The sequence below is a fragment of the Pelecanus crispus genome, chromosome 1 (assembly GCF_030463565.1).
Source record: "Pelecanus crispus isolate bPelCri1 chromosome 1, bPelCri1.pri, whole genome shotgun sequence".
NCBI classification, from domain to species: Eukaryota; Metazoa; Chordata; class Aves; order Pelecaniformes; family Pelecanidae; genus Pelecanus; species Pelecanus crispus.
This window is the reverse complement of record NC_134643.1, coordinates 136,993,280-137,018,625: the sequence shown is the minus strand read 5'-3', so window position 1 is coordinate 137,018,625 and position 25,346 is coordinate 136,993,280. Positions and strand designations below refer to the sequence as shown.

The 25,346-nt window shown below is 40.7% G+C and overlaps 1 protein-coding gene across 1 annotated transcript; it reads left to right on the top strand.

Annotated features, from left to right (window-relative positions):
• The first annotated feature begins 407 nt into the window (after window positions 1–407).
• On the top strand, window positions 408–25,116 carry ZFX (zinc finger protein X-linked). Its single transcript, XM_075727938.1, has 8 exons — window positions 408–442; window positions 6,454–6,542; window positions 7,001–7,567; window positions 16,477–16,626; window positions 16,824–16,967; window positions 17,060–17,194; window positions 19,750–19,890; window positions 21,260–25,116. The coding sequence occupies exons 2-8, from the start codon at window positions 6,482–6,484 to the stop codon at window positions 22,444–22,446; spliced, it is 2,385 nt and encodes a 794-aa protein (XP_075584053.1). The 5' UTR covers window positions 408–442; window positions 6,454–6,481; the 3' UTR covers window positions 22,447–25,116.
• The last annotated feature ends 230 nt before the right edge of the window (window positions 25,117–25,346 follow it).

Genomic DNA, 25,346 nt, shown 5'->3' with positions numbered 1-25,346 from the left:
GAGCCCCGAGCGGCGCTTCGCGGCCGAGCTGCGGCGGAGGCGGCTGCAGGAGGAGCCGCAGGGAGCCGAGCGCCGCCGCGCCTCCCCCCCCCCCGCCGCCGCCACCACCACCCCTACCCGCGGCGGCTCGCCTCGCCCGGCAGCGGCCCCCGGCCCGCCCGGCGGCCCCGACCCCGGCGGGCGGCTGGCCCGAGGCGGCGGGCAGCGGCGGCGGCGCGCTCCCTTCCGCCTTTTCCTGGGTCTCTCTCGGGCAGTGACGTGACGTGCTGACGGCGGGCCCGGCCCGGGGAGCTTGGCCGCTTCCACTCAGCTCCGAGCTCGGCCCCTCCCTCCCCTCCCGCCCGCCCGCCCCGCCGCAGCCGCCGCCGCCGCCGCCGCGCTCGGCCCAGTCGCGCTGAGAGAGGCCGCGCCGAGGCGAGCGCCGCCGCCCGCCACCCGCACGGTAAGCAGCCCCGGGGCTGGGCCCCGCCGCCCGGCCCGGCCCGGGCCTTCCCCTGCCCGCACCAGGCCGCAGCGCAGGCCCCGAGGAGGCCGCAGCTAGGCCGCGCCAGGGCTCCGGCAAAAGAGCGGGCCGCAGGGCCCGGGCCGGCGGGTTCCGCACGCCCGGCGCGGCCCTGGGCAGCGGGGGCGGCGGCGTGAGGGGAGCGGAAGCGGAGGGGGGTGGTTGCGGGCCCGGGGGGAGGCGGGCGAGGTCGGTGCCAGGCCCCGGGCCCGGCCGAGGGGGGTTCGGAGAGTGTCTGGAGGAGGAGACAAAATGGCGGCGCGCGGGGGGGGGAGGCGGAGGGCGCCGGGCGCCATCTTGAATTAATCGCTCGCCATAGCCCGTGCCTCCGCGCAGGCCGGGCCGGGCCGGAGGGGGGAGCCCCTGGCCCCGCTCCTCGCAGCGCCGGGCCGCAGGCTCCGGAGAGGGCGAGCCCGTAGCTTCCCCACCCCCGCTTCTCTCCCCCGCCTCTCCCTTCTCCCCGCCTCGGCGCCTGCCAGCCAGCGAGTCGCAGGGGAGCTCGGCGCTTTCCGGCCCGTGGCGGCTTCCTGTGCGGCCGCGCCAGGGCTGCCAGCCGTGCCCCCTCCTGCCGCGGCGCCCGGCGCAGAGCCCCGCGATCTCCTCTCCTCCCTTCCCGGGCGGCCGGGAGTTTGGGCAGCGCTGGGAGGTTCGCCCTCAGCCTCCTTCGCCCAGCCGCCCCGCGGGGAGCCGGCTGCGGAGGCGCGGGGCCCCCCAAGACCCTCGCCCCCCCCCCCCGCCTTGGTGCTGGCTTCTCCTCCCTTCTGGCTGTCCCCCCCCCTCTTGCAGAGGCCCCCAGCTGAGTGGAAGGTAGTTTCAAAAGGGCGCCCGGGACTGGTTATTTCCCTGATTTAGGTTTCTTTAGGAATTAGCTTACGTCTTGTCTGTCGCACCACATCCCTATGAAATCTGGAGGAAACCCATTTCTTTAACCGGTTTCTGTAAATACACCGCTGCGCTACAACAAAGAGGAAAAGGCTTGAGTTTTTTTACAAAATCACAGTGAAAACATCAGGACTGATTGTCCTGCCAAAACGGGGGGAGATGCATCAAGAAATAAACAGCTAAATGATTACATTGCCACATTTGTAACATTGTTTTTATTCTTCCATTTATTCACCTAATAATTGTGGGGCTTATTTCCAAGATAAGAATTAGATGCTCTAGGAGTATCATTTTTTTTACCTTTCATGCGTGTGTGATTGAGAGGGCTTGTGTGTACATTGCATTCTCCATAAGTGGGTCACGTAGGGAGAGTTGTGGCGCTGCAGCAATAGTGTAGGCTGAACCCACAGTCGTCTCACAACCACAGCGAAGCTTCGGGTAGCTCGGGGCTCTAACCCAATTGGGACATGCAAGGCGTGCTGCAATTTTTAATGTGATGTAGCAAGGCACGATGGGAACTTGGTTATGGTTGTACACTAAGTCATCTCAGCATAGGTAGGGGCCGGGGCTTGGACGTGGGGAATTTTGCTGTTTATGCCTTGATTTTTCTGGGAAGGGTCAGAATTTTGCTGTGCAGGTATTTGGTTTATGCCTCTGACCCCAAATAAACCGATGGTAGCGTTCTTTCCTTAGAAGTAGGCAAAGGACTGTTTTATGTATTCCATACTCATAAGGGTGGTTTTTCTGAGGTTTCCCCTTTCTTTCCTTTTTTCCCATTTTCCTTTTTTTTGGTGAGAGCAGAGAAAGTGATGGTGTCTGTGGTATATTAAAGCTCTTTCTTCTAAGGAACTCGTATTTTTAAAGTTGCTCTCTCTTTAGAATGTGGCAGCTTGTCTATTTATTTCATCTTGATTACCTTGCTAGGCCTATTCAGTCAAGGATTTGTAGCATGGCAAGACTACTGCACTGTCTGTGATGCTTCTCTTGACTGACTGCACTCAAGATCAGATTTATGGAAAATACCCGTTTTTATTTTGGGAGGCTATTTTAATCACTAGTAGCTTAATACCATTTCTTCCATTAATGTAGAATTTTCTGTCTGCCCTTCCACTTGAAAATATTGCCTTGACTTTCATAAAACCAAAACCAGCCAAACCTCTGAATAAACAGGTATAAATCACTTTGTAAGAACTAACTTTACAAACGGAATTAGGTGTATTTCAGGGTTGTATTGATTCTCGATCCATGTGGAGCTGACGTAGACCCAAGCCCAGTAAAAGATGTAGATGTTTAGTTCTTTTCAGAGGTATAAAACCTGGTTTTAAGTGCCTAGGCTTTTTCTGCTGTAGTAGTACAAGAGCAGTTCCTGAGTTACTGAGATTTAAACAAAGAACCATGTAGATTTGGGTGTTGAGAAGGACTAAGTGTAGGGAAATGGCTGGGCACCTGCTTTTCTTTGAGAGTTTAGGTTCCCAAACCGGAACTGAAAATTGATTCTGTCTGCTCTGGTGCCAGAACCTGCTCCTGAGGTAAGCGTCAGATGGAATATTTTGAAAGAACTGAGAGGACTTTCTGCCGTTCTTGAAATCTTCCAGAAAAATGAACTGCTGGAATTGCTTCTTAGCTGTATGGTACCACAGAGCTTAGGGTGCTTGCCAAAGAATTTGAAGGTACTCGGTGTGGTGCTTACAACGAGAAGCTCTGGTATTTCTCGTGTCACAGAACAGTGCCTTCATCACGGAGCTGTGGGTTGGTACAGAACCATGTGGCATACCTGCCTTTGTGTGGCTGAATCTTGGCCCCTGTGCTGGTCCACTGCTCAGAAGAAGAGCAAGCAGGAAGAAACACAGTGTTTTCTCATCTACAGGTTAGAATGCTCAAACCCTGAAATGATTTCAGGAAATTTTAGGGGATTTTCCCGCCCCCCCCCCCCCAATCCATGGACAAATGTCTTGATGCCATTTTGGACAGCAGATTTTGATTTAGGCACCTTTATCATTTTAGATTATCCTTTTAGTTAAATCCTGTTTTTAATGCCTGCATCTTCTTCTGGTCCTCTTGCTGCAGCAAATTTCTGTGGAGATGGGGTCTCTGCCCTAGCGGAGCACTTTTAAAGTCTTTATGGTCCTGCACAGGGGCAAGAATTCCTGTACATGAGTTTGTGTCTGGGTCTGGGTACAAAAGCACATAATGGGAAACCTTATTTAGGAAGAAACTCTCTCAGTGAAAGGGTAGGGGTTTTTTTCTTCTTCTTTGGAACAAGTACCAAAGCATAAATCTGTGGCCTTTTTAAGACTCGGTCTTGAAAACCCATGTGCTCAAGAAACTTCTTCAGTTTGCGTAGAACCTGAGCCTTTGTTTTGCAGCATATTATGCCCCTGTAGGTAGGTGAAAGGACCTCGCCAATACAGAAGAGGCCACGCTGTCCTGCAGAGTATGCAGTTGAAGGTCTGCTGGGCTGTCACTGCTTGTGGCAGTGTGTTTGTGGAACTGCACCATCGTGAACACTACAGAGACTTGTTGGTTTTGGCATCTGTCGCCTGGAATCTGTGCAGCAGGGAAAGCAGCAGTGAAGAGATGGCATCAATGGGCTTGTTCTCGAAGCTGGGAAGTAGTGGTGGCAGCCTCTGGGTCTCATGGTTGAAGAGGATGGACAGAAGGACGATGAAGGAGAGCCTCACTCATAAAGACAGTGAGGAATTTGGGGAGAGGATAGGATAGAGAAAGTACACACATGAATCATAAGAAGAAGGAATTTGTGGTGGAGCAGTGGTCAGGTGGGTGATGAAAGCAGGAAGCGGAGAAAACGAATGCCAGTTCTTCCAGTAGCTAGTGGTGAACTGGCACTTCAAGCTGGTTGGGTCCCAGCTGATGAGAGGCTAATATATATGATAATACAATCCTCAAAAGCACAGGCAGAAACAGCATTTTGACTTTTCCCAGAGAGCTGGACAGCAAGTGCTAGCTTCTGATGTGTGTGTTGCCCGAGGTGAGGCAATTTATTTCCGCCAACCCTTAATCCCCCTTGCTTCCTCCTCCTCCAAAAAAATCTCTGAGTTGCTGATACAATCTTTGCTACAAATTGATGAGTAGCATGGTTTTGTGTGAATGATGGGAGTGTGCTTATGCTGGAGAGATGAAATGAGCGGGTGAGGAGGTAATGAACATAATATAGGTACAGGCACACAAGGCGTTGGAGAAGAAGCAGCAGAAAAGAAACTAAACACTGAAGACAACACAGAATAGATGACAAGATGAATAGGAAAGACATTTGTAATAGACTGGCTAGGTGCATACTGAATAGATGGAAGTAAACCAATTTGGGTATGAATAATTCGTGCTTAAATGACTGCATGAAACCTTGTTGTTCTGTTCTTGTTTCTGTGGCATGGCAGAGGCTTATTGCCATCAGTCAAGCTATGTCTTGTATGTGAGGCTGAGAAACGCTTTTCTTCTGCTCTTGATTCTGAAAAAAGCATCTGTGTGACGAGCTGTTCCTGTTAATAGTGGGTGCTTCTGACAGAAATGCTTGACAGTCAGAATAATTGTGAGGTGATTTATGTCCAGCTGGACACCACAATGATTTGTTAGCACAGCTGTCTTTAAAATACAGGTGCCTTCCAACTGAACATCACACAAATATGGGACCCCTTGGAAAATTACTAGACTGTTGCTGCTTTTCCTCCAGTTCAATTGCTGGCTATATTTCTCCCTCAACTTGTAAAAATACATTTTCGCTTATATAAATTGGGTGGTTAGCTGTGAAGAGTTGTGAAAAGTTGAGCAAGAAAAATGTTGAAGTCTAGAAAATGCTTGCTACAGATTATGGTTGCAGGTTTGTGTTTTGGAGTAGTTAATTTTTACTTTTGTGTAGCAGTTTCCCCCATGAAGACTTAATGCAAATGTTAGTTGACATAATTTGGAAAGGTTATTATTCTTATGGAAACCTTGGGCAGAATCTTAATGTTTTCTCTAGGTCTTTTGTGAAAGTATCACAGGAATGGGGAGATTTCTGCCTGTCACTGTGAAAAATGTTTAGAGGAAGGAGAACCGAATCTTCCACTTGTACAGAAACATGAGCAGAAACATGTAACAACATTCTGTTGCCTCTTGCTGGTTCTGCACTTAGGAAACTAGTTGGACTAAATGCAAGGGAGTAGTACAAGTTTATGTTAGATCACATTTTACCCAACTAGGTTTGCCTATTCCTAATTGTAATGCACATATGTAAGCAGCAAAATTTAGTTTGCAGTTTCAGATTTTAGTAAGTATTTTAACTTTGTGGTCTTGTTTGGCTCTTTTGTTAAGGTGATTGAAATCTTAAGTTGTTATTATGCATTGAAGAAATGTTGACATTCTGTTTGAAGGAATTCAGTAGAATATGACATTTAGTGATTTTTGAGAACTGGTGATATTTTTTAATACAAAAGCAAATGGGTACTTTGTCTTGGGGAAGGAGTTTTTAAAATATTCACACATCTGGGGTTTGAAGACATGCAGTGTTATGTTCTAGAAGCAGTTTACATTGATGATTTCAATTCCTGAAGTGACATAACAGTAACTACCTCCTGATTGCCCAAGTATGAATACAGGGGGCATCAAAAGCAGTGTGCATTTCAGGTTATTAGCTGTCTACCTGTAACTTACCTTATCCAGCTTTATTGATTTGACAATGCTCTATTCCCCACCATCCAGAAAAGACTTGAATGTGAGCTTGTGTAGGCTTTGTCTTAAGTTTTTTTTCTTTGTAAGATTATAAAAAAATCATATTTTCATATCCACTTATCAGCTGCTTCTGTGTTTGTGGAGCTGTGGGGTTTTGAGAAATGGACCTGGAGTGTTGGAGCTCACACTCCTCTTGTTCAGACCCTGGGTGTTTGGTGCTCTAGAGTAGTATTTCTGGAATCCCAAACAGAGGTACCCTGAGTGAAATCTGGTCCATCTTAAAGTCAAGAGGTGTTATCTGTTAACTTCCATGTGCCCAAAATTTCTGCTTTTCAGTGCACAGACAGAGGCAATCTTCATAACATAATACGAGTTAAATAACCTTTCTTCTTTACCTTCTACAGACACTGTGACTGATGAGAGTTAAAGGCCATGGATGAAGATGGGCTTGAATTGCAGCCACATGAGCCGAATGCATTTTTTGATCCAACAGGTCTGTCAGGAGATAACATGTAGATAAGAGTGTTCACATTAGATACTATTGACTGTCATTTATTTTGTCTTTGCTTAAAAGTGCTATGCTGCATCAGTGCTTTTGTGTAGAGTAGTTGCTTTCATTTTTTGGTTGTTTTTATTACACAGAGCAATATGAATGAGCCACTGTTTTGTCAAGTAATAGTTGTTTAGATGTTGAGGGAGAGACTAAAAAGTGGTAACCTTTTCCAGGAGAGAAAATGTTGTTCATCTTAGTTACGTTAGCATATACAGAGGACTTGCTTTATCAGCTCCCCGTGCATCTGCCTATCTTAATTGCTTATAGGCTGTTATGCTTGTTTTACTAAATTGCAGTATAGTGTAGAAGTTGAAGTAAAATAGAAGTAATTTCAATTATTAACCACTTCACCTGAGTTAGCTTTACAATTTAACTGCTATTTTAATTATGTCTTTCAGGAGCTGATGCAGGACATATGGATGGAGATCAGATTGTTGTGGAAGTACAGGAAACAGTATTTGTTTCAGATGTAGTCGACTCAGATATAACCGTGCATAATTTTGTTCCTGATGATCCAGATTCTGTAGTAATCCAAGATGTCATTGAGGATGTTGTTATCGAGGATGTTCAGTGCCCAGATATCATGGAGGAGCCAGACGTATCTGAAACTGTCATTATTCCTGAACAAGTGCTGGACACAGACGTAGCTGAAGAGGTTTCTTTGGCTCATTGCACTGTCCCAGATGATGTTTTGGCTTCTGACATAACAGCAGAAGCAATGTCTATACCAGAACATGTACTGACAAGTGAGTCAATGCATGTACCTGAAGTTGGACATGTAGAACATGTAGTTCATGATAATGTTGAAGAAGCAGATATTGTCACTGATACTCTGGGAACAGATGTTGTTTCTGAAGAAGTCTTGGTGGCAGACTGTGCATCAGAGGCAGTGATCGATGCCAATGGAATCCCTGTGGAACATCAAGACGAGAAGGGCAACTGTGAAGACTACCTTATGATTTCCTGTAAGTGTCTGGGTAAAGCCATTGAAATTCTCATGATATGGGCCTGGGTGGTGCTTGAAATATCTGAGGGAGGGCTTACAACTACCAAAACCAGATTTTCTGTATTACTTAATGAAATGCAGATCTCACAAATGTGCTCAAATGGGGGTATTTTTAGGAACATGTACCAGCTAAAAATTCTGGTGAAGCTAATGGAGAGAAATACTGGGAAATGCATGTCTGATTATAAATTATTTCTGTAGCGTTTTATAGCATATGAACAAAAGAGAATTCCAGTAAACTAAATGCCATAGACTTAGTAGGAACTGAAAGAAAATAAATGCGACATTGTTTGAAAACGCATGTATATGCAGGTTACTAAGATTACTGCCAAGACATTAAGAAAACAACAAAAAAAATTATTTAATGGAAAAGGGAAACTGAAAAAAACCTTGGTTTTTAGAAGTCCAAATGACAATTTGTTATCCTTGTTTTTTGCTAAGCCCCCACCCCTTCCACCCCATTTATAGTTAGATACAGGCAACAATATGGTTTTCTTTGCTGTTATGATGTTTTCTTCTCTTGATTAAGGAAAGGACAGAGGTATGCTGCTGACAAAAAGAGTAGCTATTGCTGCTCATATCTGAGAAGCAACCGTGAATATCTTAATCTCCCTTAGGAACAGTGGCACAATCCATTTGAATCATATTTCAAAAGACTTAAAGTAGAGGATGGAGAAAAACAGAGTATATCGTCAATCCTTTTTCTACTGAGTATATCTATTTGTGCGAACTAGAGCCTTCTCTTAAGTATGTTACTTACTGTAATGCTTACTCAGTGCAGCACCTAGGAACATCAGAGTGTCACTGCTGAACGTTTGTTTGTCATAGAAATAGAGAAGCTTTGTTAGGCTGGTTTGTTTAATTGCCATTTCGGGCACTTCAGTTTTGTCTAGCATTAAATGACTCCATTGATGAGGCATACTTCATGCTCTGCTTCAGTTACTTTTTTTTTTCTTTTTTTTCTTTTTTTTTTTCCTTTTTTTTTCCTTTGGACACTTTTTTGAAATGTATAATAACTTGTTTTATATTCTGTACTTATGGATTTTAATGTTGCTTCTCCTTGCCTAGGATCACTGCATTTCTTAATTTATCATCTCTTGAGTTCCTTGAGTAACCTTGTGCAGCCATGTTTTGAGTTTATATGAGGTACAGTTAATTCTCTATTATCTGGGAAAACAATGAAATGGGATAATGCAAAATATGGATAACACAAAATATTGTACAATTAAGCTGCAACATCATACTGAGGTGAAATAGATCAGGGATGCTGCTCTCTGAAATAGTATTTATCCAAACTAATAAATGCACTGTGTACATTATGGTACAGATGCAACTTTCTGATTCTGGACCCGAGTTAGATCAGATGAAAGCAGCTTAAATGCTTCTGCACCTGCAGCATAGTTAGGCAACAAAGTGGATAATCCACCTATGGATAATTGAGGCCTGACTCTGTAAAGACTCTGGTGGTGATCCTTACCTGTTTCTTATCGCTGACTGTAGCCCTTTATGATGCTGTTGCTCCTGTCTTTCTGCTCACCCTTCCCCTGCGGGTTGTCATCCTGCAGCATGGGCAGCAGAGTGAGGCCTCTGAGGCTGCTGTCCTAGGAACACTTTGCAAACCGTGTCTGTGTAAATTCAAGTGAGAGGGTTGGGTAGGTAACATGTCCCATTCAACCATTGCCAGTGGCTGGATGAGGACAGAATGTCTTGGTAGATGCCATGTTGCCTGATCCCTAAAATACTCACCCAGCTAGGAAGTCTTCTTAGATGTACCAGTTGTCAACAGGTGGTAACTGGCAGAAAACACATGAATTTAATTGTTCAGTTGTGCTGGGATATTCTCCATTTTCAGTCATGTATTTCTGCAGTTTCATACTCTATTTAATATTAAACACCTCTTGATAGTCTTGCAATGTACTTTGTTTAGATTCAGAACCTTAACTAAGCCAGCATTTAAAACAATCGTTATGCTACAAACCATGCATCCTTTCTATATATGTTTAAAATATTAAGTGCGTTTTACAGTTCGTTTTAAAGGGAAGTTCCCTATTACCACCTACTGTGTTTAAAGCCTGCATAACAAGTTCTTCCGGTTATGAAGTCAGAGTCTAGTGCTTTTCCATCAAGTAAAGACTATCTTGCCAAATAATCTTTTCATTGTATGGAAAACATTATTTGAATTAATTTCTTTTTTTTTTTTTTTTTTTGCATTGGCAGTATATGTGTGTATTGATCTGTTGACTGTCTCAGTTCTTCAGTTGAACTTAGGTGGTTTTGAAAAGGTAGTTTTTGATTTTTCATCCTAACCTGTAAATTCATGCTTGATTCTGGCAAACCTCCCTGAACTGCTGCGGCAGATGTTGGAATGTAATTTTGTCTGCCATTACAGTAGCCAAATGTAGCTGCTTCCCAGATCTGGGAGCTAAGCTGTGTTCTTGATGATGCTTTTGCCTGTCGTCTTTCACCTAGTCACTTGCAAAGCAGGGGATGAACTGTGTTCTTTCTGTTGTAGGTTTCTTAGTCTATATTCTTCAGTGGAAGTTATTGGCAAAATCCTTTTGCTGTCTTCTTCCTATCTTGTGGCTCTCTTTAAGTGTTCCCAGTTTTGTTCCTAATGAACTGCATCTACATAGATTTTCTCAAGATAATTTTCTTAGCTTTGTCCTGAAAATACCTGTTTTGAAGTAACTAATCTATGGGTACTTTTTTTAATGTTGTGTTTCTACCTTCTTTCTTGGTTTCCAACTGGTTTGTCTTTTCAAAGAGTACAGTGGGTTTCATTCTGTGACTTTGCTTCAATAAACTCAGTATTTTAATATTTCTGTTCCCATTTAGATTTAATTTAGCTTCTGCATTGCTATGCCTTTGTTTTTTTCATTTCCAAGATAATGTTCCTTGGCACAGCTGATATTATCACTTACCTTTTGATGTGCTCATCTTTTTTCTTGGATACTTTGTTTTTGCCCTCGAGCTTCATTTTTGGTCCATGGTAGATTTGGGGCACTTACGGCAGAGCAGAATCAGATATTAATTCAAGAAAGAATGCAGACTGCTACTAGTTAGTAGCTTGAAAAGGATTCAAGGAGGTTTGATAAATCAGTTTTTCTTTCACATATGCCATGACAAGCCAGTTCATGAGTTTGGTCAGGAAATGATAAATTGTGTTCTGGCTCACACTGATACTAATTATTTGGTAGCAAATTTTAAGACTTGGAAAATTGTTCGCTGTAAGTGAAACAGTAACGGTGAGATTTGCTAGTTTGTCAAAACAAAAAAACCCCACCCCAGCATTTACTAACCAAGGAAAGTAATGCCTTACACCTGGCCATAAGATGGAAATTAAGATTTTTGCTTGTCTGATTTTATTCGATTTGGCAACGTAAGACACATCCTCTGGCATGAACTTGTTCCATAAGACAAAAAGTTGTACTCTGATATACTCTTATTTAATTGCAGTAAAAATCGTGAGGCACAAAGGAGGTTTGACAAGGGGAGCCTGGAGGGAGGAAACGGTAGCCTCACAAAGTTTAAGCTGCAGTTTAGGAGGTTATATCATGTTTGCAAATACAAGGGCTATGTTATGTCCTTCCATATCCTTACTTTGCTCTGAGTTAGACATGCCTTTTTTTTGTTGTATCTGAGTTAACACTTTTCATTATAGGAGTCAGAACTCAGGGTACTCAGAATAATGATTGAATCTTTTCATAGGTCTAGGTGAAACCTATCTTTTCTCATCCTTGTTGGATCCAGCAGTGGATCTGATCAACAAAGCCATAAAGTTCATAAAGCCCTTTGTTAGGGCCATCCAGTAGACTTCTAGTCAAGAAAACAAAATGCTTTTATTTGCTTTTTTAGCATAAGTAAGTACCTCCCTCTTTTTTTCCCTGGAGGTTCTTAAAGGTGCAGGTAATCCCGTTTTCCTTTCTGTGAGGTAGACCTTGCTGCCATGCTTCTGCCTGACCACTGGAATGGCACCAACAGTTGTCGCAGCCAAGGCTGCTTAGGAGGTCACCGTGAGAGGTGAGGGAGATGTGAGTTCACTTGGGCTGAGTGATGCCTCAGAGCTCAGTCTGATTTGTATGCTGGGGAGAGCAGGATGGGAAGGACAAGTGTTGGATACCAGTTCGGAGCTCAGGAAGTTCTCCTCTCATAGACTGCTGCCCTGAGGGGAGCTTGAGGCACATAGGGTATGCTGTTGCTCGAGTAATGGCAATGGGATTCAAATCAAAATAGAACGGAGTTCTGTTTTCTCACAGGTTAGGAAGCCTGCTTTGCCATTTAAGAAATAACTAGACAGTAAAAATAACTTCTTCAGTGGACTAGGAATTCTCTGCTATCAAGCAAAGTACAAGTAAAATGTTTGTATCACGGATAACTGAACAAAGTCTGTCTGGTGAATACAGCATGCTTTTAATCTATTTTAGAGAAAACAGAATAGTTAGCAGTGGCCTTTTTCATTAAGAAGGTTAAGTCAGGTTGTTTATTTTGTAAGCAGGCAAGCATCCCATGATACACATTTTTTTAGCAGCGAAGAGAATCGTTTGGGAACATAAAGGCTGACAAAATAGAAGATTCTTGTCTAACTGCTCTGTAGACAGATTTTAAGATCTGTTAAACTGGTGTAGAGACAGACTTTTTCTTGGAATGTTTGTAAGAATTGTTTCGGTGTGTTATTTAGCAATGAGCAGTGTGTACTTGAAAAAGATGGAAGATTTCTCAGTGCTTAAGATAATTCTATCTTTTACAATTCTTTTATTTTCCTCATTAATCCCATATAGAGGAGAAATGGTAGGGAAGAATAAATGTAAAAGCTTATGGAAACCATTAAAAAAAGTTACAGATACTTGCATTTTTCTAGTTGGGAGTAAAAGTCTGCAAGGCTACCAAGTCTGTATCTGCTGATCCATTAAATTTTGGATATAAAAAACTAAATACAACTTACTGGGCAAAGTGTATGTGTCATGGTTAAACAAAAGATGTACCATTTAAGCAAATGCAGTATGCAGGATCTTGGGCTAGCATTTATGCTCCTATGTGGGGAAACTGCCCTCAGCTGGGTTTTAAATATTGTTTTTGTTATCAATGCACAGGAGCTTGTTTCTGTCCCAAAAATGCCATTGGGCATATTTTAATAGGAGGGTAGAGATATAGGAGATAATTATTCATTGGACATTCTAGTTTATGACATTATATGATTTTTTAAATTAGATGTAATATTTTCTAGGAGACAAATGCCGTCACCATGATAGAACACATTAAACAAACAATCTGTTGTTAATGTTGCCTGCATCTTTTATTTCTTTGCTTTATTCTTTATTTCTTTTTTTATCTGTTGGTCATTTTGTTGATTTCCTTGTAATGTAAATGATAACTAGACAGGCTTTAAATGTGCCACATCTTTGATGCATTGACACCTTTCTCATCTGTGCTTTTAATAAAAAATCAAGCATTATCTTTATATGGAAGCAATTATTGCAACATTGAAGAACCACATACTTTTCTAGTTGTTTCTTACAGCTCATAGTATGCAAAGAGCAGGCTCCTCTAATCAGTGAAGTTTGTGAAGAACATCAGCAGACTAACCATAGAATGCATTCTTGCAATTTATGTGAAATAATGTTGTGTCTAGTAATTTTTCTCTCTTCTTTTTTTTTTTTTTAACTTGGAGAATTAGTCTGAATCCACTTGTTTACTGAAGTAAAGCTACCAGCTAGTAGAGGGGAAAAAAAAAAATCATACATTTAAAGTTTTTAGTGTTCAGTTAACATCTAATTGCATGGGGGCACAAGGTGTGACAGCACTGGAATAATGGTGGTCTGAACTGTTTTCTAGCATGTGACTTGTGATTAGTTTAGTAACTGCCCAGCATCTCTACTTGAAAGGAAGTGGTCTCTTATAAGCTTAACTAATACTTTTAAGTACTTTTGGGGTTTTTTTGTAATTTAAAAAAGGAACAATGTGAGAGAAGATCAGTCATGGCATGGTATTTGTGGGATCACTTGATGGGCTGTGAATTTGAATGAAAAATTCAAACATCGTCAGAGTTCCAACTTCAAACATTGATCAGTCAAGTATTTATGAATATAATTTTGTCTTGATTGTGAGACTGAGATACGTGGAGAATGCAGAAACATAGGAAAAGTGTTAAACAGGAATCAAATTTCATAAATGCCACCAGAGCATCAATGAATCAGTATAGGTAAATGCTTATGTAGCCATAGGACAAAATACCATGGGAATGGTGCTTTGTGTGATAGATACCCATTCTCTTTTGTCTTGTTTGTCTCTTCCCATTTTTATGTTTTTTCCTACCTTTTTCTTTGCACCCTACTTTTCTTCCTGTTACCTGTTTGCCACTATACTGCACATACTGTTACTTTTGAAGCCCTTCAGGGACTTTAGTTTTTCAAGCATTACCACCTGCCAAGAGTGAAATTTTTTCCTTTTGGATGAGAAAAGTTGGCTTAATATTCCTACACATTGATTTCCTTACAGTTTAATGATGCTGTTAAAAAATATTTAAACTGCTTGTTACATTTTGAAAACACTGTTGAATATAGAGGGAAATCAGGGATAAACAAACTCTAAATTATGTAACTATTTTTTTAAATCATGTTGTTTAAAAGATTACTTTGAACCTTGGAGAACTTATTTCAAAGAGTAAATGGAGCATATTTTTAAGATCTAGAATTCTTCTGTTGTGTGAATGCTGTCAATGGACACTTCCATATATGTATGGAAGTAAAAAACTCTGTTTTGGTTAAAAGAAGCCAGCCTGTTTCACATGGTGCATGTAGATTTGTTTTCTCTTTGATTGCTTCAGCCATAATTTTCCTTCCTTGAGTATGTTCCAGCATCAGTTGAGCTTGGTGGCAGACTTCCTCTTTGGCTTCAGCAGTGTAAAATCAGTCTACGCTGATTTGAAAGCCTTCCAAGTACACATGCGTGACACTGGAAACAGCCAAGTTAAAAGAGAACAACTACATGAATCTGGTGTAGGAATGAAAGCAAGTTTTCTTTTTGTCAGAGTTCCAGTGACGTTTGGTGTTTCATGCGTACGCCAAAGAATTTATGAAAGTCTGCTCAATAACTGAACATACGTATTGTGGAGCTATGTTGTTAACATGATTCAAAAGAGCGTCGTAAGGTGTTTACTTTTGAAATGCTTTGGGGTTTCAGCTACAAGATGTTATGTTGTCCTGTGGCACAAAATCATTTTTTAAACATCATACTGCTTGAAACGTTCTGGATGGTGGCCATTGATCATGAACCTGCCATAAGAGTATGTAATGTTTTTTCTGCTGCTCTTTTGGTGAGGGGAGAGAGAGACTTAACTTATTGTAGTGCTTCATAATTTAATGTTACTCATATTTCTTTGTGAATAATGATGCTCGATTGAGAAATTGTACTTAAATATGGTTGTGTTTGATACATGAGACAGAACACATGCTAGTTTATCTAATTTAAAGGATAATTTATTGACTCCATGGCAGGAAAATAATAGTAATAATGTTTTGAGCTTTTTTTTTTTTTAAGTACATCTTAAAGTAAATGGAAGAGTTGCAGTTACTGAGTAGTAAAGCTATGATTTAGTTACGAGGGTAGTTTAATGAGTGCCAGTAAAATAAACATATTTTATTAAGTATTTTGCATGTGCTAGTCATGGTAGTTAAACATTCTACAGCATTTATGGGACGGTTCTTACACTTCCTTTAGTATAAATTTCATGCCTTGTTGTCATGAATTGAAGTTATGCATGTCTCTGAGGGAGCCATGTCAGCCTCCAAAAGTGACTTTATCAACAATAAAGTCACAAATTACAAAAGTATGCCATCATGTTAAGAATTCTTAAATAACCTCAATACTCAAGAAACTTCTGAGGCTTCTGAAATTGGAGGATTCTCTGAAGGTCTTGAGATGCTGGATTTTATTTTTGTGAATGCCTGTTTAGTATTTATTTCTTGAAAACCGACACTTGGTAAAGTAAGATGGTGTGTGTGTGTGCATGTGCCTACGTAGAGTATGTTTTAAAAATGAGAAATGTGTTTCTCACAAAGCTGGCTGTTAGCCATGTTTACGTGGGAGGCCTAGGCAAGTTATGGCAATTCAAACTGAAGCGTGGTGTCGGTGCACTTCTGAAAGGAGGAGAGCAAAATTTGAGACAATAGTAAGGAGAGTATATAGGGCTACAGCATAAAATCCAGTGCAAGTCCCTTTCGGTAAGGGCACCATGAACAATTAGTTGAATAGGTCCACCAGTGCTGTAGCGTCAGGGCAGCGCTTTTGACGCTGTGCTCGATCCCTCAGGTGTTCAGTAGATGAGAAAAATGGAGGGTTTTCTTCCTGTAGTTTTCATTTAGGTTTCCTCTCTAGTCAGCTGAAGAAGTGTCAGTAACACCGCTTTGCAAGGCACCAGGTCTGACTGGCTTGCATTAGAGACGGGGTTGAGCAACAGATAATGCTTTTGAAAAAAACAATAGCTTATTAGTTGTGAAGGAGAAAGCAATTAAAACTGAGAATAAGTGAAATTATGCCACAGAGTAAGTACTAATGTGCAGTTTCTTCCTACCATCATCTTGCTGCAGATCACTGTTTCCCTATTAGCATTGCCTGGTGTGGTGCTCATGCTTCTAGTCATATCACTGCAGCACTCTTGCACTTCCCCCTTAACTAGAAGGTACGGCTTGATTTATTTCTGTGCTTATTGTCGTTGTTTTCAAGGATATGAAAAAAAATATTTATTTTAGGTAGGTTCTTTATCACAGTGTAATTTTAAACTGCTTCCAAATTTGAGTAATAAAGTAATAAAGTCTTTCATATATGTCTGTCTGTATATGACTGGATAATTGTAATAACTTGTTTTTGTAGTGGATGATGCTGGTAAGATAGAACACGAAGGTTCTGCTGAAATTACCATGGAAGCAGAGTCAGAAAGTGGCTCTTGTAAAGTGGATGGCATTTGTCCAGAAGTCATCAAGGTCTATATATTCAAAGCAGATCCTGGAGAAGATGATTTAGGTAAAATAAGCTCATTTTAGAATACTCCAACCTGACATTTGAAATTTTGCATAATTAGAGACTGTGGTTTCTCTCAAGTCATCTGTAAAGAGCCATGGGTCTAATGTTAAAGAGTGACAAACTTTCCATTTTCTGCACTTTAGCATAGAATTTGAACAAAGTGTATTAAAATATTTTGCTCTGGTCTTCCTAATTAGGGGGCACAGTGGACATTGTGGAGAGTGAGCCAGAGAATGACCACGCAGTTGGATTACTCGATCAAAATAGCAGTATTCGTATTCCAAGGGAGAAAATGGTTTACATGACTGTAAATGATTCTCAGCATGAAGACGAAGACTTAAGTAAGTAGGTGGCTTTCATTTGGGAACAGGGATTTTCGCTTTCAACAGTGCAGTGTTTGTATTAATTTTTTCTTGACTTCTTTTTCTCTTAGATGTTGCAGAAATAGCTGATGAGGTTTATATGGAAGTGATTGTAGGAGAGGAGGATGCAGCAGTGGCACATGAACAGCAAATTGATGACACTGAAATTAAAACTTTCATGCCCATAGCTTGGGCAGCAGCTTATGGTAGGTAATACTCAAAGAATTCTTCCTGGTGACGTTGTCTATAGCAAAAGGTTGGGGATTGTTTTTTGGAGGGTAGTGGAGTATTTGTGTTTTTGTGTTTGTTTTTATAGTTTTAGTTTAAGAATGGTTTCTTGGCATAATGAGCCTTAAAAAGAGAAGAAGAGAGAAGCTGTAAGGCTGGCTGCTTCTTATTCCAATTTTAACAGGCATTTTCCTTCATATTTTCATGACATAGAAGAGGAGGTGCACAAGCTTTCAGCTGAAAAATTGCATCTCAAGGACATCTGTCCTTCACAGTTTTAGGACACAGTAGGAGCTGTCTTGGGAATAGAACTGAATATTTTTATTTTGGGGGGGAAAAAAAGCAGAAGGAAATATGTAAGATTCAGTGTAACAGTGAAAAGCAACACTGACCTCTAGCTTGATTTAAATGCTTTCTAGAAGGAACATATAAATATGTGATTTTACTAATGGAAATAATAAGTTGATTAACAAAAAAGAAGCTGAGGGAGACATCTTAAAATTGTAACAGAACCTTGAGAATATTTCCAGCATGCAGAACCATGTTTCTTGAACATCACTATCTGAGCACCAACTGGTGCACAGACTGATTTCCAAAACTTACATAAGCTGGTAGATCAAAACCTTATCTTAGAAATACTTCTGTATTGCCCCGTTCTTCTTCTAGACATACTTTGAGTAAACAAAGCAGAAGAAATAGTGGAGTAGAGGACAAAACTTAGGCTGTATGTCTGCATGATGTGGATTGTCGTGATGGTGCCAGCAAACAAATGGCAGGGAAGTGCTGAGAACATGATGGGGGCTGGAATCACGGTCGTAAGTCAAGGGAGGGCAAGATTTCAGGGAGGAGCGTGTTTTAAAAGTTGCTTAGGAGATGGATGGTAGTGCACCCAGAGCCTTATCTTTGGCCGCATGCTGGTGAACACAGTTTCAGTGAAGAGGAAAGCACAGAAGCCAGGTCAAGTGGGAATTAAAAAAATGAAATTAAATGAACTCAAAACAACAGTCATAGACTGGACATTCAGTGGTTTTGGAGGAGGAGAAAATTGAGCAGAGTGTATTAGGAACAGAGAGATGGAATTGAAAGGAGAATTTAAGAATGTGGGAAACAGTGGAGTCATTGCACTGTCAGCAGCAAGCAACCTAACATGCAAGGTGAGAGGTGGTAGGGAAGGGAAGAAATAATGCAGCCTGAAGGCGTGAAAATGGCAGAGGTTTGTCATCTGCACTTCTCAGGACTCTTCTCCACTTAAAGAGGGTTTAAGAGCTGATAACAATGGCATCTTAAAATGTTAAATTTGTTTTGTTGCTGTATTACAGCAAAGCCCAGTCCCACTGTGTTTTACATTCCAGAAAGTTTTTGCAATTTTATTCTAGTATTAGAAAATGTTTGGGGCCTGTTTTGTGTTATACTCTAGAAGCACTCTTCATGCACCTGTTGTGGACTTTCTACATGTAAGATGTGAAATGGGTTTTTGTTTTCAACGTTTGTCACTTGCCACATTTGCTGTTCAACACTTGAGCTAGCATATAGATCAGAATCTTCAGGCTCTGCACATGCCCGTTCCTGGCGCTGAGTCTTCCTACATTAATCATGGCTATTCATTCTCGGCACTCGACAAAGGGAACAGTTACTGAGCGTCTTGCACTTTGTTCTGCTTCAAACTTCCTGTCTTATTTGTGTGCTTTGCTTTCACTAGGAATTGTTGCCTTCTATTTATTCAAGTAAATACTTAACCACAAAATTTATTATTAAAATTTTCTTACGCAATTAAATCACCAAACTGATTGCCAATAAATACCTTCCCAAATATATAGTTATATTTACTTGTAATTTTCATGTTTGTTTTATATCCAGTGATACCATTTGTGTATTAAACACGAAGCTCTGTGAGACAAAGATTGTTTCCTTCTTTCTATTATACAATACTGAGCATGCTCTTTGTTCCCCATAGAAAGAATTTGTAAGTGTTAAAGCATCAGGTGTGCAAATAGTAAGTAGTGTACTCTCTGGGCAGGTTTATGGGCTGTTCAGAACAATTCTTTGATCGCAGTTCCAGTTCTGAAACTTGGTGTGGGAGAAACTTCTGTCAGGTGAATTCAGATGTCCAGAAGTGAACGGGAGCTCACAGATGAATGTATTTCAGGACTGAGAAAAAAATGGGACACAGTAAATACTGTGACATGCTGTTGTTTACTGATGTTAAACATTTTGGGCATAATTAGCAACCAGAGAAATGCAAAAACCACTGCATTTAAAGGAGAACTCTGTGAAATGGAAAAGCATTTATTCCTGTAAATTGTGTACTCCTGTGAAGTTAGTTTAACAAAGCCAATCCTTCCAGGTTCATAATACCAAACATAATTTGTAAATTACATACAGAGAATTTTTGCAGCTCATCCTGTACATTGTTATGGTTTGATTAAATGTCCAGGTAATGGTTTATCATTTCTTTGACTACCATTGTAGAGTTTGTTGCTCAAATAATCTATAGAGTGATGACAGCAGGTAACTTTTTAACTTATCTTGGTAGGTAATAATAACGATGGCATTGAAAGTCGGAATGGCACTGCAAGTGCTCTTTTGCACATAGATGAGTCAGCTGGACTTGGGAGACTGGCTAAGCAAAAACCAAAGAAAAAGAGGAGACCTGAGTCCAGGCAGTATCAAACAGGTGAGCGAGTCTCTGGTGGCTGGCCGTACTCTCATTCCTCTAGGCACTTACCCATAAACAGATGTACTTTGCTGGTGGGGTGTGCGATGTCTTGTAAAAAACAGTGACTATTTTGGGAATTGTTTCATTGGCAACATTTCTACATCCTAAATGAGTGCATATTTTATTTTAAAGTTTTAAAATACATAGCTGGTTTGGGTTAAAGTGATGTTAGATAAACAGTGTTCTGTAATAGTACCTTTTAAAAATCCTTTTTGTCTTTATTGAAAATATATCGAACAATACATTTCATTATATCAGCTCAATAAGTAACTGGAAAATCCGAACATCACATGTTACAGTAGGTAGTGTGACTTCCATACCCTTTTCTGTTTTAATTGTGAAACAAATTGCCTTGATGTTCACGCCAGTGTTCTTACTTGCATCTGTAAGAACAGATGCGCTGTTCTGGCATTATTTGGTTTCTGCTGTTACTTGTTATGGTCTGAATGATTTATTTGGTCTGATAAAGTTGAAAGAGCACATGACTCTTTTCTTTAGTAGCCTTGCCTTAAATGATACTAAAAGTTTCTTCCCAAATTGTGACTTAACTGTAGGACTTCTGTTTTGTCTAGCACTGAATTAGTAAACCAGGCAAATTTTAATCTTGAAGTTTGCTTTTTCTATTTCCAGCTACCTAGTCAGTTCTCCTTCTAAAACATTTTTGGAAAAGAGAGCTTTTTAGCATGCCTAGACAAATTCAGGGTAAACAAATCAGGCTGACGGATGAGTGCAAATAAGTTCCAAAGCTTTGAGGTGTCTGTATGTGAAATGCATTCTCATTGATTCCTCCTTGATACCTCTTCAGATTGTAGCTGTGACAGATGGCACAAGAAGGAGGTGTTAGTTTGGGGACGTGTGAATTGTAGTCAGCGGTAGGTGATTAAACTGCCGGATTAAACTTTATCTACGGATTCGTGCAAAGTCAAAGAAGATCACGTGCTATGCTTACTATGTAGTACTCAGTTTAACAAGCTGGCTTGCTGTTCTTTGCACCAGCGTCGGTTTCTGCATGTATTTAATGGTGTGAACTCGGTCAGAATTCTTCAGAGTAGAATTATTTGAGGTGAAGAACAGCTGGGTGATGCTTTGGTTGTCTCCATCAAAAAGCAGGATTTCCTTTCTCCTGATAATGAATGGAAGCAGTAATTCCCTCAATTTCTTCTACCTAACCCAGTAACAAGCTTGTTTATTATACACTACAGTGTATGTGTCTGCCTCTGATCTTATTTAACAATTCAGCTTATTATTGTTAAGGTCGAAATACGACGTTTATTGAAGCGTAATATTGTTGTATCATATTGAGGAAAGGTTTTTTGTTGTTTTTCAGCAATAATCATTGGCCCTGATGGTCATCCGTTGACAGTCTACCCCTGCATGATTTGTGGAAAGAAATTTAAATCTAGAGGTTTCTTGAAAAGGCACATGAAAAACCACCCAGAGCACCTTCTTACTAAGAAGAAATACAGATGCACAGACTGTGATTACACTACGAATAAAAAAATAAGTTTACATAACCACTTGGAGAGTCATAAGCTGACCAACAAAACAGAAAAGCTTATTGAGTGCGATGAGTGTGGGAAAAGCTTCTCTCATGCAGGAACTTTATTTACTCACAAGATGGTGCACAGGGACAAAGGAGTTAATAAAATGCACAAGTGCAAATTCTGCGATTATGAGACAGCAGAACAAGGATTACTGAGTCATCACCTTTTAGCTGTCCACAGCAAGAACTTTCCTCATATTTGCGTGGAGTGTGGCAAAGGATTTCGCCATCCGTCAGAGCTCAAGAAGCACATGCGAATCCACACTGGTGAAAAACCGTACCAGTGCCAATATTGCGAATACCGATCTGCCGACTCTTCTAACTTGAAAACTCATGTAAAGACTAAACACAGTAAGGAAACGCCATTCAAGTGCGATATTTGTTTCCAGACTTTTTCAGATACCAAAGAGCTACAGCAGCATACGCTTATGCATCAAGAAAGTAAAACACATCAGTGTTTGCATTGTGACCATAAGAGCTCAAACTCGAGTGATCTGAAACGACACATAATTTCAGTCCACACAAAAGACTATCCTCATAAGTGTGACATGTGCGATAAAGGCTTTCACAGGCCTTCGGAACTGAAAAAACACGTGGCGGCTCACAAGGGTAAAAAATTGCACCAATGCAGACATTGTGACTTTAAGATTGCAGATCCGTTCATTCTGAGTCGCCACATACTCTCAGTTCACACAAAGGATCTTCCATTCAGGTGCAAGAGATGTAGAAAGGGCTTTAGGCAACAAAACGAGCTGAAAAAACACATGAAAACACACAGTGGCAGGAAAGTTTATCAATGTGAGTACTGTGAGTATAGCACTACAGACGCCTCAGGCTTCAAACGGCATGTTATTTCCATTCATACAAAAGACTACCCTCACCGTTGTGAGTATTGCAAGAAAGGTTTCCGAAGGCCTTCAGAGAAGAACCAGCACATTATGCGGCATCATAAAGATGTTGGGCTGCCTTAAAGTCTCTTTCACAGACTTACGGCTGGAATTACAAAGGAATTTTGCCTTTCGGGCAGTTAGCTTATTTTAAAGCCAATCACCTGCGTTCACACACAAAAAAACCAACAAAAAAAACATACTGTGCATTTGATTTGTTGCTGTATAAAAATAGGATTATTGCTTCTAGTTGACTTTTATACCTTTTGTTCAATAGCGTGTTCTGAATTCTATTCAGTTTGTTTAATAAATGAAGAAAAGATGGCAACAATAAAGTTGCATTTAATGAAATAAACCCTGTCTCTTACTGAATTTTTCAACCGTAATAGTTTATTTAAGTATATTTATCTTACTGACCTCGTTGATACTCACAGTGTCCATGTTAATGCAGTTTTGTCGTGAATTTTAAAAATATGAAATTTCTCTTTGATGAAATTGTCAGAGGTGTGTACAAAACGGGGAATTGTGATGCTGAAGATAAAGTCACTCGGGCCCGCCTGATTGTCTTGTTTTGACTATACAGACTTTGTGGCAGGTTAACCATTTTCCATTTGAGGAGTTAACACGTCTAACTTTATTGCGGAAAACTATTCTGCATTTTAATTCAGGTTTCAGAGAGAAAAATTTTTAAACAGTGATTTGGGGCATTTGTTATCTTTCTCTGGTGAATTTAAAAGTATGCTCAAATATTATGTTTATTGTTCTGTGCTTCTTTGTCTTTGAAAGGTTTTGCCTGTTGCAAAATGAGTTGGGTTTTCTTCAGTTCACTGCTGTCTTAACATTGGAAACGTAAAATACTCTTGTTCCATTTGCAGAGTTAATAGATCACAACTGTCTGTACGTGCCGGTAAACGTACCTCAAACTTAGTGCTTTTATGTATATTAGTATTTCTTGGAAAGAACAGTTTGTGGATCAAGTCACATTGTTATTGTGAGTTGTTTTAGAATAAAATTTAAGACCAAGAGGTGCCTGGATTTTGGAAACGAGACATTTACAGCGAGAGCTTCAGAGGAGGGTGGAATGGAGCAGATGCGTTCATGAGCAGTAGAGATGTTTTCATGTAGACATCCTTAATACGAAAAGTAACTTCTGATAGTAACGGAACAGTTTCTAAATTGAATGTTTTTCCTAAGCCTTTAGCAGCCGTGTTAAGCTGCTGTTTATTAATTAGTACAGTATCCAGAATTAACCCAGTTCTTTTAATCTGTTTATAAACAGCTGGGAGAACATTACAATTATTATATGCAATTTTGCCACCTGAAGACTATTATAAAATAGCGCCATATCATTTGCTAACTGCAGCGTAAACATACCAAGCATGAAGTCATGTACCTTAACAACAACTGTGGAGCAAAAAAACCCAAACCGTTTAATTACATGTGAGATTTTAGGACCCGGCCCCGCTCCCCTTGCTCAAATTCCCGCCGAAGCCACTGGTTGAGGATGAATTGCAGGATTCGGACCTGGCTGCCTGCCAGCTTAGGATAGATTTGTAACCAGCAATTCACTAATGGCAAAGGCTCAGCGCCTGGCCCGGTGTCCACTCTTGTTTCTAGGCAGGCAGACTTCCTATTGAAATGGAACAGGAATTTTAGCGATGATTTCAGGTTTGGGGTGATAAAGGGACGAAGGTTTCCTTTCGGATGTGCTTCTTCTAAGCCTTTTGTATTTTGTTTTGTTTTGTTACCGAGCCCTGCTCCTACTGCTCAGCCCTTCTGTTTCACTGTAAGCTGAAATATTTGTGTTCCATTTGCAGTTCAGGAGAGTCGGATGCCATGTCACTACCTTTGTTGCATAATGTTTTTTTTTTCTTTTGATGCCTGCTTGACGGTGCCCCCAGACTTGTCCAGCGTGCTCTTGTGTAACGTTGCTACTAACGGGCTGTGAACCTTGAGCGTGTAACACCTAGATGTGCTGCACTCTGCCTTCGTTGAAATCCCCGGTGAAGTCAGTGGATTTCCTACGTGGCCGTAGCTGGCTGGCTGTCGCCTGCCGATTGCCAAATCAGATGCAGTAAAACCCAGCAGAGATTTTCCATTCGCGTCTCGCAGGGTACCCTCCTGCGACTTTTCCCCCCTGCCCTTCTTGCGTTCAGGCGTTTTCTAACTGGAAACCTGCAAAGCGTACAAAATCTGCATAAATTCCCATAGCGTTGCCGAGGATTTTAGCCATTTTGAACTTTATTTTGTTAAATAAGCTGAAAGACAAAGAACACAATTTTACACGTTTTCTTTCTCTTACGTAGCCTGGAATCATACACAGTTTTTTTTTTTTTTAAAGCACAATGTTGAAACTTTTTTTTAATAATTAAGGGTTTCGTCAAGTGGATTTTGTAAAATGTATTTGTCTGTATAAAGAGAAAATGAAATTATAGTTATTGTTAATGTACTGACATTAGTTACAGGTTAGTTTTAATTCTTAAATAATTTGCTTAGCAAATGCTATAAAATGGATGTTTCAGTTTAATGTTTAAAAAAGGTACAGATTTTTACAAGGACATAATATAAATTATTGTTCTGTAGAAAATACCCTGTTAAATATTGTATACGTCCTTCCCTCTGTACACTTTGTAAAAAAGACAAAAGAAAAAAACAAAATACATAGAATCATATAGGGATGTGTGACATTATTGTAATTGTGTACTTGATAATAACGTGAAAAAATAAAATTCAAAATATTTTCCTGTTAATGAACGTTTAGTCTATTTGATGCCAGTACTGTGATTGAGCGTTGTTCTGAGGGACACGGCCGTTTTGAACTCTAATGCACCTTAGCTTGTTTTTCTGCTCCCCGTTTTTCGGCTCATTTTGTGTAGTACTGGGGTGCGGGTGATTCAATCCCTCATTTGGTCGAAACATACCTTTACGAGAAAGTCTGCAGAAGTGAAAGGCAGGGGTGGCAGGCAGGTCTTCGGAATCCATTT